A 15,619-nucleotide genomic window follows, 5' to 3' on the forward strand; every position below is an offset into this window, starting at 1 on the left:
CTCTGCTCACTGGCGCTGATTGCTGTGCTTTGGGGTCTGACGTCAAAGCGGGAGCTCAAATACAATAGGCTGCGCAGGAGGACGTAGGGATAACGGACGGAGGCGAATGCAGCTCCTCTCTGCACTTGCCTGGGCGCGTAGATGTCCGGCCACGCCCCCTTCGCCTCGGGACGTCACGGTAGCACCGGGCGCGGGATTCCAACTTCACCTTGCTCGCGGGGTCCGTGCTGCTGGTGGCCGCTTAGTGTGGTTTCAGCCGCTTCCCCAGGAGGTGGAGCGGCCGAGCGGCCCGGCGGCCGGGAGACCCAGCGGGCGGACAGCGAGAGGTGTGTTTATTTCTCTTTATTTCTGCTTCAAATATTCTTTAGAACTGGGTAGGGTATAAAGTGAAATCAAATGTTAGACAGACTGATTTCAATTTCCACACCTGAAAATGTTAACAATCGTGTATGCACACCTTATTTTTATCATGTTTTGAAAAGCTGAGGGTAAAGCAAATGTCTTGAATGAACTGGAGGAGCTCCACAGCTGAGAAGACAGAGCGGATCCTTTTGAGTCAGGAGTCATCACCTGCGAAATTGACTTGTGTCTTAACATCAAAATTGGTTGATAATTCACTCTTCTGCGGTGTCTGCAGACACCTGAAGGAGGCCCAGGTTGCCTGAGTGGCCATGCCTCGTGGCAGTGGCATGAAAGACACAGTTTGGATTGGCAGTGACATGGAGTAGAACCAGCACGATGCCGGTGTTGTGCTTCACCCCATCCCCGACCAGTGCTGGAGCCTCGGGCTTCCGCAGCTATGGTCTTTCCTGAGGGCTGAGACGGGGACAAGGAAGAGTCACCTGGCGTGCTCGTTAAGCATTCAGCTTTTGGCTTGCTTGGAGAATCTCGTTCAGCTGGGCTCAGGCATGTGTACGGTTCATTAGCTCCCCAGGTGATTCTTATTAAGGAGGTTGTGCAGACACTGGGCTGGGTGGTCGTTTATCAGGGGTAGTGTAAAATTCCTTTTAAGCAGAACTCTGATCCCAGTTAGTGCTTTGCATACCTCAGAATCTGCAGTGGTGCTCATTAAGGCTCACGTGCCTACATTCCGTCCTGCAGATACTCTAATTATGCAGGTCTTAAAAAGGTCCCTTGTTGATTTTATGTAGGGACCGTTGGTAGAAATGAAATCCATGATGCTTCCCAAGTCTTAAGCTTGTGTGTGTATGAATCTTATTCCTGTAGGACCGGAGTACTTCCCAGAATGCTTAAACTTAATAAAGGATAAAAACTTGTATAACGAAGCTCTGAAGTTATATCCACCAAACTCGCAGCAGTACAAGGTGTGTAGCATGTGAAATGAGGCGCTCCTGAGTTTGCTCTGTGCTTTCGTTGGAAAGGGATGAGGATCCCGAGTCCCTGACCCTGTCCTTGGTTTCGGGGTTTCTCTTCAAACTAATTGGCCTTGTCTTGAACTTCTTATCTGGGAGAACTGCCGGGACCTGTTCCTCTTCTGAAGAACTTGTCCAGGCCGGAAACCTAGGCACTGTCTCTGGATCCTCCTCGGCAATACCATGGCGGCTCGCCCCCGCCCCTCCTCCAGCCCCGCCTCACTGAGCATCCTCAGTAGTGCTGATCTTTCCCATGTATTTCTGCATAAAGCTTGGTTTGATTGCTTAAACAAACATCTGTTTAGCTTTTCACATATGCCAGACACTTTGCTTATCAGCTAACTGTATTATAATTCTCACAACAAGCTGATAGATGTGGGGCACAGTTTTCAAATGAGGAAAAGCCCTTGCCTGAGGACCTGGGACCTGAAGGGGCCGACCTGGGATACGGAGCCCGTGCCGTCAGCACCACCGTTTTCAGCTTGTCCACACACTGCTCACGTCGTTCTGCGATCTGGCCCCTGCCTGCTCCTTTAGCATCAGCTGCCGCCGCCAGCCCTCCACCTCCCCTTCCTTTCGCCCTCCTGTCCTTCTAAACTCTTCAGTCGTCCCTGCCTTCTTGTCACGCCTTCCTGTGTATTCCATACCCATTCCTGCCTGATGGCCATGGTGCTTTCTGTGCTCTTGGAGTGAGATCCTGTCCTCTGACTCTTCACATGGCTTCTTCTCCTCACAGCCCTCTGAAGTAGCACTCCCATCGCTCTGTCCCTTTACCACCGTCTGCTGTTATGTCATTGACCATATTGTGTTTATAAGTCCATTCTCTTTCACACAAGAGCAGGAACTTGGTAGTGCTTCTTGTGTTTGTTTTTTTGTGGGGTTTGTGTCTTTTTTGCTTGTTTGGTTTTATTCTCTGCATTGCTGTGTTACTCCCGCTGCCCTGAACAGTACGCAGTAATTATTCGTTGGATGAATACATGGCACATCCTCAGTTAGGTTTTTTGGTTTTGTTTTGAAACAACTTATTTATTTATTTATTTATTTGGATGCATCAGGTCTTAGTTTCGGCGTGCGGGATCTTTTAGTCGCAGCACCAGGGATCTTTTCTAGTTGAGGCATGTGGGATCTAGTTCCCTGACCAGGGATGGAACCTGGGCTGCCTGCCTTGGGAGCACTGGACCACCAGGGAAGTCCCCTCAGTAAGGGTTTGAATGGTCATCCACAGGGGGTTTCTAAGTAATCCCAGGGAGTTTCAAGCATAATGACCAAGGCAGCCTACCTTGGAGATTAAAAAACAGCAGTTACCACCTTGCTCACCAACCCATGTCTCCTCCTGTCCCAGGACATCAGCATTGCTCACGGGGAACACCTGCTGCAGGAGCACCTCTGTGAGCCCGCGGGGCTCGTGTTTGCCCGCTGCGGTGCCCACGAGAAAGCTCTCAGCGCCTTTCTGGCTTGTGGCAGCTGGCAGCAAGCTCTCTGTGTGGCAGCCCAGCTTCACCTGACCAAAGACCAGCTGGCTGGCCTGGGCAGAACTCTGGCAGGTAAACACAGTCATTTAGGTTCTCCAAACTGAGAGCTCCTCCAGTGGTTCTGTGTTTCTGTGGGTTTGTTTGGCAGTTTTGCAAGTGTGTGTGAGGCAGCACGCCGCAATGCACTCTCACGGCACTGATAAAGGTTCGTTAGGAATGGCTTCTCAGGTAGAGCTGTGGCTGAGCTGCTGCAGGAGTCCCCAGACACAACAGCACGAGAAAGAAAGCAGTTCCCTCCTCTCTCTCAGCGCCGACACGCCCTCCCACGTGCGGCTCTGCTGGCTCTCAGGGGGACAGTTGCAGGCGGATTTTCTGCACATCTGCGTTCCCGTCCTTGGGAGGGGAAAAGCTGGAATCATGAGAGAACACTTAAAGTTGGAAATGACCTGGCTGGCACTTTTCTCCACCTCATTCACAGAGACTCACGTCTTACAGGTACACCCAGTACAGTGTAGCTGGGTACCCATCCATGTTCCTTGGGAGAATGTAAAGATGAATTTGGGGGTCGGGATATTCAGATATACCCGATAGATCACTTTACACACGGAAACCGTAGTGGCACTTTTCAGAAATGAGGCCAAATGTGTAAGCAGTCTGAAAGCAAAGGCAGTTTAGCTGTTCCAGGGTCTAGGGGACTCCTGTACCGGAGGTGAGGTCTTCCAGAGCCTGATTTCTTAGAGTGGATTGGCATTCCCAGAGTGCCCGGGAGAAGAGACGGGTAGGGCTCTGGCCCTCTCACCCGCGCTTGAGGTGAGTGAGTGGCTGGTACTTTTCCCCCTACCTTTTCAAGAGTCTTGTAAATGTTGTTATGATCTCCCCAGAAAAAACAGTCCTGAAAAAAATTCCAAACTATATCCTGTTAAATGTGTGTCCATATTCTCTCTAGTTATTTCACATTGGGTTTTTTTTTTCCCTTGGGATTATAAAAAATGTGTGAGATTATCACTTTTCTTTTCCTGGCATTTTCTGGTTATTAGATCTGTGGACTCTTCTATTAGCCCTTTCAGTTTCCAACCGGAACTCTTTTTACAAGTATGAGAAGTCCTTATTTGAGTCCTATTAACTCTTCATTCCGGCTCCACTGATACTTCTGCTCTAGAAACATGTTGTTTGTAGTTTATCCTTTCTAGCTCTGTTCTTGGGATCTATTATCTTCTCTTACATTCTTTTCAACTCTTAGCTTGCTGTCTGTCATGGCTTATAATGGCGTAACCTAGTTCTTCCAGATGCTTAGCAAGAAAAGATGAAGACGACAGTGGCCAAAGATTTTTGAGAAATGTTATTAGGTCGAGTGACTTCACGTGTACATTTGTGTGTGTGTGTTTGCATGTAACTAGGCAGTTTACACATGTCAACAAAAGAAAGAAGAGATAGCTCTTTAAATAGTGGTGGTGACTCTTCCTGGTTATGTCAGTGATACTATGCCCATGATAACATCGCCCATAAGATGGGAGACGTGACTCTCCCCCACCCGTTAGTTAACTCTGGGTTCTGTGTGCCTCTCATAGTGTAATTATCTCAGCTGGGCTGAGAGTGATTCTTAGATCTGAAGCTACCGCAAAACCCCTGACATAAGCCAGCGGCCCCCATCTAGTGCTAACCAAAGAAACGGCAGCCTCTTCCTATTAGAGGGAAACGTGGATTAGTGAGAGGTGCTGGGTCCGTTTCCCACATGTGCACCTTTGTAAGCATTTTTCATGGCTGATTTTGACTATATATGCTTTTCACATCCCATGCTAAATTTCGATTGTACTGCCATTTAAGATAGGGCTCCGTGGTATCCCTGCCTGTATCTCTCTCAGAAGTTCACAGGGTACATGGTTTGATGCACAGTAAAGACCTGTTAGTGAAGCATTTCACAGAAGAGTGCTTAACTCTGGCTTACCCAGTGCTTCACAAGTGTACTTGACCTCAGGATGGTTTCTCGCTCTTGCCTTTTATTATCCTTTCAACAGTCTTGGGGGACACGTTTGAAAATGCTATTTGAAAGCAGTTCATTTTGACTGTATAGTGTGTAGAGCTCAATCTCCAATTTGCAGGAGACCATTTTGGTTTAAAAAGTACCACCAAAAGTGTTTCAACTTGCGCTTTGGTAATACTGTTCCTAGTAAGCCAACTATGGTCAAATGCTTATTGTCTTTGCAGGGAAGCTAGTGGAGCAGAGGAAGCACAGTGATGCAGCCACAGTTTTGGAACAGTACGCCCAGGTACCTCAGTTCCTCCCTTCTAAACCCCCTCACCCTCCACCCTCCACTCCCCAATCAACAAGCAAGGCCTTCCCAGTTGTGCCTTAGCCATCATGAAAATGAAAGGAACTGTGGGTATTTAGGAAATCCTGAGATATTTGTATTTCCCCTAAAGTTCTTCCATCTTGCCTTCTTGACTTGGAAATCTAAATTCTAAATCTGTTTGTAAATAATTACAATTTCTGTGAGGTAGAATACCAAAGAACTCTACTATAATACGCACTAGTGGCTTGACCTTGGTAGAAAGTGTAAATTAAGTTTTTTTTTGTTTTTTTTTTTTTAACTTTTGGCTGTATTGGGTCTTCGTTGCTGCATGTAGGCTTTCTCTAGTTGTGGCTAGTTGGGGGCTACTCTTCGTTGTGGTGCATGTCTTCTTAGTCTGGTGACTTCTCTTGTTGCGGAGTATGGGATCTAGGTGAGCAGGCTTTAGTAGTTGCAGCACATGGGCTCAGTAGTTGTGGCATACAGGCTTAGTTGCTCCTCGGCATGTGGGATCAAACCTGTGTCCCCTGCATTGGCAGGAGGATTCTTAACCATTGTGCCAACAGGAATGTCCCTTAAGGTAGTTTTTATATTAACTAACCAAAGTAGAAATGAGAAAAGACCATTCTAAACCAAAGTGATGGTGCTTTACACCCTTTTTCAGCTTTCACTCCCATTCTCTCCATTGGGAATGTCTCTTTTTATGTCAGGCAGCTTGATGGGTTCCAAGTTTCCAGCCGGTTTAAAGATTAGTACCTGTACCAGCTTTTGATAGAATTAAAGGATTTATTATGAAAATAATAAAACTATGCAGTGTCATGGGCCACAGATTAACAGGACAGGGGCACATAATCGACACCAGGGATTCCTGCCTTCTAGAGTTTTGGTTTTTGATGATAAAGTGTTTATCACAGTTGTCACTAGTGGCATATTTGCATAACAAGGTTGTGCTTTTAAAATACTTCACTCTCTGTCATGTAATAAGGGTGATTGAAAGAAGGTAACTAAAATGTGACATCATTAGATCCTGGAAAGAAAATATATTGGGTTGATTGAGCTGAGACCATTGAGATATATCCCACCTAAGATGGTTAATTAAATGAATAAGCTGCCTGCTTTTGATTTCTAACATTTCTTTTTGATTCTTTCTTGGAATTCCCATCTGCTTACATTACTCGTCTGTTCTTGCATGTTGTGTGTTTTTCCGTTAGAGGTATCAGATTTATCATACTAATTTTTTTTACTTTTTATAAATTAATTTTTATTTTTGGCTGCATTGGATCTTCACTGCGGTGTGCGGGCTTCTCAGTGCCATGGCTCCTCTTGTTGCAGAGCACGGGCTCTAGGCACACGGGCTTCAGTAGTTGTGGCTCATGCGCTAAAGAGTGGGGCTTTAGAGCGCAAGCTCAGCAGTTGTGGTGCACAGGCTTAGGTGCTCCTCGGCATGTGGGATCTTCCCGGACCAAGGATTGAACCTGTGTCCCCTGCATTGGCAGGTGGATTCTTAAATCACTGCAGCACCAGGGGAGTCCCTATTGTACCCATTTTAAATTCCCAGCCTCATAATCTCAACATCCCTGCCATATCAAAGTCTGGTTGATACTTGTTCTCTCTTCAAACTCTCTTTTCAGCCCTTTTGTGTGCCTTGTAATTTTTTGTCAAAAGCCTAACATGTTATAAAACGATATTTGATGAATAGGCCTTTAGTGATATGGTGATGAGGCTGGGGATTGGGTAGAAGTGTTGTGTGTTCCTGTGATTAGGTCTCGGTCTTTGAGCATGTGCCTCCACTGTGAACTTCACCAGTGCTTCTCATTTTTTTTCACTCCTTAGGTAGGACAGGAAGGTTAGAGGGGGCTGGAGCTGGGTATTTCCCTGCCACCACATTGGTTAGGCCCTGGTAAAACCCACTTTGATTAGGCTTTGCCAAAATCATGTCTCTTGAGAGTAGGTCTTGTTAAGATCAGCATGCTTTGGGTGTATTTTCAAATGTCTGCTTTTTCCTTCCCTCTGCTTAAAGTACATATTCACTGTGAGAAGTTCTGGTAGCGCTCCTGGAGGTAAAAACTCACAAATGTGTAGGAATCTCCCTACGTATGGGCCACTAGTTTTTAACTCTTGGCCTTGTCTACAGTGAGTGATTTTAGCAGGAGAACTTCAGTCTTTCACCCTTAAGTGTGATGTTTGCTAGTTTGGGGTGAGTTTTAAGAGATGTGAGAACCTGGTAGGGCTGTTGTTGGAGTTGGCAAACTATAGCCTGTAGGCCAAATCTAGCTCGCCACCTGTTTTGTAAATAAAGTTTTATTGGAACATAGCTCCACCATTTGTTTACACATTGTCTGTGGCTGCTTTTGCACTGAAAACCAGAGTTTGAGGAGTTGTGACAAAGACAGTCTTCCCAAAAAGCCTAAAATATTACCTGTCTAGCCTTTTATGGCAAAAATTTGCCAGTCCTTACCCTCTTGGATTGAGGAAATTCCTTTTTTTTTTGTGGTTCTGAGAGTTTTTATCATGAAGCGGTATTGAATTTTGCTGAATGCCTCTTAAATTAAGATGTTTTCTGTTTTGTTTTTAGACCAGTGATAAGATGAATTGCATTAAGTTTTTTAATTGAAGGATAATAGTTCATTTACAATGTGTTAATTTTTGCTATAAAGCAAAGTGATTTAGTTATACATATATATAATTTTTTAATAATTTTCCATTATGGTTTATCTTAAGATACTGAATATAGTTCTCTGTGCTGTATACAGTAGGACCTTGTTGTTTATCCATTCCATACATAATAGCTCACATCTGCTAACCCCAACCTCCTCCAGCCCCCTCCCCCTTGGAAACCATAAGTCTGTGCTCTGAACATGAGTCTATTTCTGCTTCATAGATGGGTTCATTTGTGTCATGCTATGTCTTTTTCTTTGTGTGATAATCTCTAGTTGCATCCATGTTGTTACTAATGGCATTGTTTTTTTTTACGGCTGAGTAGTATTCCATTGTATATATGTACCACATCTTCTTTATGTATTCATCTGCGGATGGACATTTAGATTTTTCCATGCCTTGGCTATTGTGAGTAGTGCTGCTATGAACATAGGGGTGCATGTATCCTTTTGGATTAGAGTTTTGTCTGGATATATGTCCAGGAGTGGGACTGCTGGCTCATATGGTAATTCTATTTTTAGTTTTCTGAGGAACCTCCCATACTGTTTTCCATAGTGGCTGCACCAACTTACATTCCCACCAGTGGTGTAGGAGGGTTCCCTTTCCTCCACATCCTCTCCAGCATGTTATTTGTAGAGTTTTTAGTGATGGCCATTCTCACCTGTGTGACATGGTACCTCATTGTAGTTTTCATTTGCATTTCTCTAATGGTTAGCATGTTGAGCATCTTTTCATGTGCCTATTGGCCATCTGTATGTGTTCTTTGAAAAAATGTCTATTTAGATCTTATGCCTATCTTTTGATTTGGTTCTTTTTGTTGTTGAGTTGTATGAGCTGTTTGTATATTTTGGAAATTAAGCCCCTGTCACATTGTCTGCAAATATTTTCTGCCATTTCTGTAGGTTGTCTTTTCATTTTGTTTATGGTTTCCTTCACTGTGCGAAAGCTTGTATGTTTGACAAAGTCCCATTTGTTTATTTTTATTTCTATTACCTTGGAAGATTGACCTAAGACAACATTGGTATGATTTATATCAGAGGACGCTTTGCCTATGATCTCTTCTAGAGATACAATAGAAAAGATACAATGATACATTAGAACAGTTAGAATTAATTGGTATTTTCAGGACATTACATCCAAAAATCCAGAATTTACATTATTTCCAAGCACACATGGGACATTGTCTAGGATTGACCACATACCAAGGCATAAAACAAACCTCAACAAACTTAAGAGTACAGAAATTATTTCTAGCATCTTCTCTGACCACAGTGCCATGAAACTAGAAATCAACCTTAGAAAAAGAAATGAGAAAAAAAAGATTACATGGACTTACAAAGACTAAACAACATGCCATGAAAAACCAGTGGGTCAGTGAGGAATCAAAAGGAAATTAAAAATTACCTTGAGACAAATGACAATGAAAACACAACCATACAGAATCTATGGGATGCACAAAATGGATGAAAGACTTGAATATGACTGGACACTATAAAACTCTTAGAGGAAAACATAGGCAGAACACTCGATGACATAAACCATAGCAAGAACCTTTATGACCCACCTCCCAGAATGGAAATAAAAACAAAAATTAAAAAATGGGACCTAATGAAACTTGAAAGCTTTTGCACAGCAAAGAAAACCATAAATAAGACAAAAAGACAACCCTCAGAATGGGAGGAACTATTTGTAAACGAAGCAACTGACAAAAGGATTAATCTCTAAATACACAAGCAGCTCATGTAGCTCAATATCAAAAAAAATAACCCAATCCAAAAATGGGCGGAAGACCTAAACAGACATTTCTCCAAGGAAAGCATACTGATTGCCAACAAACACATGAAAAGATGCTCAGCATCACTAATCATTACAGAAATGCACATCTAAACCACAATGAGGTATCGCCTAACACTGGTCAGAATGGCCATCATCAAAAAGTCTAAAAACAATAAATGCTGGAGAGGGTGTGGAGAAAAGGGAACCCTCTTGCACTGCTGGTGGGAATGTAAATTGACACAGCCACTATGGAGAACAGTATTGGAGGTTCCTTGAAAAACTAAAAATAGAATTACCATATGACCTAGCACTTCCACTACTGGGCATATACCCAGAGAAAACCATAATTCAAAAAGACACATGCACCCCAATGTTCATTGCAGTACTGTTTACAATAGCCAGGTCATGGAAGCAATCTAAATGTCCATCAACAGATGAATGGATAAAGAAGATGTGGTACATATATACAATGGAATATTAGCCATAAAAAGGAATGAAATTGGGACCTAGAGACTATCATACAGAGTGAAGTAAGTCCGAAAGAGAAAAACAAATACCATGTGCTAATGCATATATTTGGAATCTATAAAAATGCTGCCGATGAACCTAGTGCCAGGGGAGGAATTGAGATGCAGACATAGAGAATGGACTTGAGGACACAGTGGGGGAGGGGAGGCTGGGACATAGTGAGAGAGTAGCACTGACATATACACACTACCAAATGTAAAACAGATAGCTAGTGGGAAGCTGCTACAGAGCACAGGGAGATCAGCTTGATGCTTTGTGAAGACCTAAAGGGGTGGGATAGGGAGGGTGGGAGGGAGGCTCAAGAGGGAGGGGATATATATACATAGAGCTGATTCACTTTGTTGTCCAGCAGAAACTAACACAATACTGTAAAGCAATTATACTCCAATAAAGATTAAAAAAACCAAAAAACAATCTATGGGGTGCATAAAACCAGTTCTTAGAGGTAAGTTTACACAATACAGGCCTTCCTTAACAAACAAGAAAAATCTCAAGCAACCACTTAAAAGAATTACAAAAAGAAGAACAAACAAAACAAAGTAGGCAGAAGAAAGGAAAGAATGAAGATCAGAGAGGAAGTAAAGATTAAAAAAACGAATCAATAAAATCAAGAGCTGGTTCTTTGAAAGGGTAAACAGAGTTGGCAAACGTCTCCAGGGACACCAAGAAGAGAAAAAAGAAGGGAGAGAACCCAAATAAAATAAGAAATGAAAAAGAATAAATATCAACTGATAACACAAGAATTAAAAAACCATAAGGGAATATAAACAATTACATGCCAACAAATTCAACAGCCTAGAAGAAACAGACAAGTTTCTAGAAACATAGAACCCACCAAAATTGAATCAAGAAGAAATAATTTGAAAAAAAAACAATCACTAGACATGAAATAGAATCTGTAATTTTAAAAAACTCCCTACAAACAAAAGAACTGGATGTCTTCACAGGTAAATTCTGCCAAACATACAAAGAACTTATACTAATCCTCCTCAAACTCTTCCAAAACACTGAAGAGGAGGGAACACTACATTCTATGAAGGCATCATCACCCTGATAGCAAAACTGGACAAAGAGACCACCAAACAGAAAACTGTAAGCCAATATCTTTGATGAACACAAATGTAGAAATTCTCAACAACATATCAGCAAACTAAATACGACAACACATAGAAAGGATCCTTCACCGTGACCAAGTGGGATTCATCCCAAGTTCACAAGGATGGTTCAACATATGAAAATCAATCAGCGTGATACACCACATCAACGAAGGACAAAAACCACATGATCATCTCAATAGATGCAGAAAAAAACACTTGACAAAACTGAACATCCATTCATGATAAAAACTCCTTCCAAAGTGGATGTAGAGGGAACATATCTCAATATAATAAAAGTTGTTTATGACAAACCCACAGCCAATATGATACTTAATGGTGAAAAGCTGAAAGCCTTCCCACTAAAATCTGGAACAAGACAAGGATGCTCACTTTCACCACTTGTATTCAACACAGAATTGGAAGTCCCAGCCACAACAGACTAGAAAAAGAAAGAAGAGGTATCCAACTGGAAGGAAAAAGGTAAAATTGTCCTTATATGCAGATGACATCATCCTATAAATAGAAAACCTTAAAGACTCCACACAAAAAGTATTAGAACTGATAAACGAATTCAGCAGGGTAGCAGTATACAAAATTAACACACGGGAATCGGTTACAATGAAATTATCAGAAAGGGAATGTAAAAAAACAGTACCTTTTAAAATCGCAGCCTCCAAATGAAAATACTTAGAAATAAACTTGACCAAGGAGGTGAAAGACTTATATGCTGAGAACTATGAAACATTAATAAGGGAAATTAAAGATGATTCACAGAAATGGAAAGATATCCCATGCTCTTGAACTGGAATAATTTTTTTTTAATAAATTTTTATTGTCTGTATTGGGTCTTCGTTGCTGCACACTGGCTTTCTCTAGCTGCAGTGAGCAGGGGCTACCTCTTCATTGTGGTGTGCAGGCTCCTCATTGCTGTGGCTTCTCTTGTGGCGGATCACAGGCTCTAGGCGCATGGGGTTCAGTAGTTGTGGCACGTGGGTTCAATAGTTGTGGTGCACAGGCTTATCTGCTCCATGGCATGTGGGATCTTCCTGGAGCAGGGATCAAACCTGTGTCCCCTGAATTGGCAGGTGGATTCTTAACCACTGCACCTCCTAGGAAGTCCCCTGAACTGGAATAGTTAATGTTAAAATGGCTATACTACCAAAAGCTATCTACATATTTAATATAGTACCTATCAACTTACCTATGACATTTTTCACAGAACTAGAACAAATAATCCTAAAATTTACATGGAACCATAAAAGACCCAGGATTGCCAAAGCAATCCTGAGGAAAAGGACAAAGCAGAAGGCAGAAGTCTCCCAGACTTCAGATGATACTACCAAGTTACAATAATCAAAACAGTGTGATAAAGCCACAAAAACAGACATATGCTCAATGGAACAAAATAGAGAGCCCAGAAATAAACCCACACACCTATGGGCAATTAACCTTAATGGAGGCAAGAATATAAAATGGGAAAAAAATAATCTCTTAAGCAAGTGGTGCTGAGAAGGTTGGACGGCTGCATGTGAATTGAAGTGAGAACACACCTTTTACATCATGCACAAAAATAACCTTAAAATTCCTTAACGTTTTATTTTTAAAAAACCCTCTTCAATTATGACTATGAAATATCCCTCATATGTATGCATGTGTGTGTATATACACACAAATATGTGTGTATATATGTAGATATATATGGAAAATATATTTTAAAATATGCAGCAATGATAAATTACACCAAGCTATACTCATAAAGACTGCCTCAGTTTTTAAAAAAGTCAATTTAAAATGCACTCTGATTACAGGAGACAACCTCTAGAAGTTTCCTCTTGATATCTGGAGCATCTGAACAAAGCTGATTCAATGGAACCAACTAAATAATGGAGGCTTTTAGCTTCTTGCATGAATTTGCTTTGGGAAGAGGCCAAAACTGAGAGAAGATTTATATACTCTTCTCTAGAACTTCACAGAATCTTTCCCCCAAATTAAGCATTCATTACTCCCAGGAGTTTCTCCTTTGCCCATACACAGCATCTTCCCCCAGGAATTCGCCCTTGACTTTGCCTTCAATTTGGAAGGCCTGTTCCCATCTGCTACTTCTCCAAGTGAATAAAAATCTTAGATGAGAAAGTAATTGATAGTCATTTGTATTCACACAAATTTTGTTGCCGCTTTAGTACATTAGTTCCAGGAAAGTGAACATCCATGCAAAGTCACACCAATATCAACACATTTACTTCTATTTCCAACCCATCAGCCTGGGTCCCTTTACTAACATCCGTAGCAAGAGCGCTGTGATATATTAAAATGTCATGTAAGTTACCATGTTCATTAATCCACACCAAAGAACAGTCACAAAGCACTTGCAGCCTTTCAATGTTGGGCGCTTAACTGTAGATCTTCCTCTTTTTCTATTATTTTGTAAAAAATTTCAGACACACAGAAAAGTTATACAGTGAGCACACCTTGATTCTGCAGTTTACATTTTGCTATATTAGGGAAAGCCTTCCTTAGTTACACAATTCTGGATATATCTATACTCTGACTTTCTGTTAGTTTACATAGAGTAATAAAGATCTAGTTCTGGTATTAAAAGCATGAAAGAGGTCGTTAACCTTACCCAAGAGTCAGACACAAAACCTGTCAAAATGAACTGAGATTTTTTCTAGACTCACCAAAAAGAAATAACATTCTCATTTCTTCCAAAGAAAATAACTAAAAGACAGAGGTCAACTAAGCACCATAAAGAAAAATAAAGTGGCCTAGATACTGACAAAAACATTATGTTAAAAGAAGCAATATCTGGCCAAAAAGGAGTAACTTACAACTGTGCATGGCTACCATGCACACAGCTCGCCATCCCAAACATGCAGGATACTGTTTCAGAAACGCTAGTCTGTTCCAGCTCTGACACTGCTAACTCTAGCAGAATGTTCACAGGCAGTAAAAATAGTCCCTGTGGACACTAGTGATAGGAGGCTCAAACCAGCTATAACTGCAGGCACATGACCTGGTTAAGATACTACAGAATAACCAGTCAGCATAGGAAAGCTTAGAATATTAAAGGATAGATTTTGCTTTTCATAGTTCAAGGTGAAGAAGTCATTTAAATGATTAAATCTGACCTATTGTTGCAAGCACTAATGGCCATGTGGTTTATATATAATGCTTTCCCCAAGGAACATAAAACAAGTTGAAAACATTATTTTACTTTTCTTCACACTTGAGGTAGAAGCCACAAAACATTATTCCCAATTAACGGAGGCACAAGTCAATTCTGTGATTTGTCTACAGTCCCAGTATGATTCAGACCTGTTTCTGTGAATGAAAGCCAATGTCCTGATTACAATAAATGCCAGAAATATGCTCTCAATCAGCAATAAATAAAAGAGTAATTTTTACAAAATGGTGCTATGTGGGTTAAAGCTTAAAGTCTTGCTTAATGATTACAGTTATATGCAGAATAAATCAGTGTCTGCTGCAGAGCAGCTCTCCGCAATGCTAAGGTAGATGGCCTCACTCTTCCCAGTTCCCAACAGCCAGGCCTTGAGGAGTGAGGAGCGGAAGGAAAACAGTCTTCCCTGCCAGAGCCCTCCTAACTGGGGTCAGAGTCACTCTAGAAGGCTCAGTTTCCACTGGGTTCTCCTGTTGATCTTTGGTGGTATGAAAAGCTCAGCATCTGAAAGAAAGGAGAGGGAAACTGTGATAGACACACTCTTTCTTCTTGGTGGGAGCTGAGGCAGTAACTCTAAGCTAAAATTGGGCAACTGGCCTTTGTACCTACAAGACCTTCAGAACCAGAGTTCATGTTTCTGTTACCCTAACAACCTCCCCGGCCAGAGCAAACAGCCTGGAGGCCCTGCCCCAAGAAAAGGAATTCCACTTCAACTTTAGGCACGTGGGAGGGTTGAAGAAAAAACGCCCACTGAGTGATTCAAAGTGGAAGAATGTTCTATATTTCAAATGGGAGGGGGTGGTGGTTACAAGGCCGTATACATGTATTAAATTTCATCAAACTATATGTAAAATTTACCTCAATTATAAGAGTAAAAAAAGTGGTGGCATGTATTTGGAAGTAAGGCTAATGGGCAGAAAATACGATAAAAATTTCTGCAAACACACTGATCAATAAAAAAAAAATAATTGGAAGAGGTGGGCGATGGCTGGGGGAAATTTGTCACTGTTAGATAAAACTTCCAGGCCCTCTTTCAGTTAGATTTATGGAGTTTCTTATTTAAGCAGGAATCATATACAGGAAGTAGAGACATGAGAAAACATGTATGTATAAAGATGTTCTTTCTCAGTACTATTTATGGTACATCTGTATATATGACCCATACAGACATAAAAAATTATCTACAAGAATATTTTAAAATGTGAGAAAAACATTCAAAATAAAATGTTTTAAAAACATGATTTTCATT

General features: G+C 41.6%; 2 protein-coding genes across 4 annotated transcripts in view; one reads left to right on the plus strand and one right to left on the minus strand.

The window, feature by feature from the left end:
* The first annotated feature begins 392 nt into the window (after positions 1-392).
* On the plus strand, positions 393-13,119 carry LOC130844231 (elongator complex protein 1-like). The gene is made up of 4 exons (XM_057720498.1): positions 393-1,325; positions 2,716-2,917; positions 5,051-5,112; positions 13,001-13,119. Exons 1-4 carry the CDS (start codon positions 1,209-1,211, stop codon positions 13,052-13,054), a joined length of 435 nt encoding a protein of 144 aa, XP_057576481.1. The 5' UTR covers positions 393-1,208; the 3' UTR covers positions 13,055-13,119.
* A 15-nt stretch (positions 13,120-13,134) lies between these two features.
* Positions 13,135-15,619, minus strand: part of LOC130844230 (elongator complex protein 1) — a 58,946-nt gene continuing 56,461 nt past the window's right edge. For all 3 annotated transcript variants that reach the window (XM_057720496.1, XM_057720494.1, XM_057720495.1), the window contains exon 37: positions 13,135-14,874. In XM_057720496.1, coding sequence (XP_057576479.1) covers positions 14,807-14,874 — 68 coding nt within the window. In that variant the 3' untranslated portion in view covers positions 13,135-14,806. The remainder of the gene's footprint in view (positions 14,875-15,619) is intronic.

The sequence above is a fragment of the Hippopotamus amphibius genome, chromosome 2, assembly GCF_030028045.1.
Source record: "Hippopotamus amphibius kiboko isolate mHipAmp2 chromosome 2, mHipAmp2.hap2, whole genome shotgun sequence".
NCBI lineage: Eukaryota > Metazoa > Chordata > Mammalia > Artiodactyla > Hippopotamidae > Hippopotamus > Hippopotamus amphibius.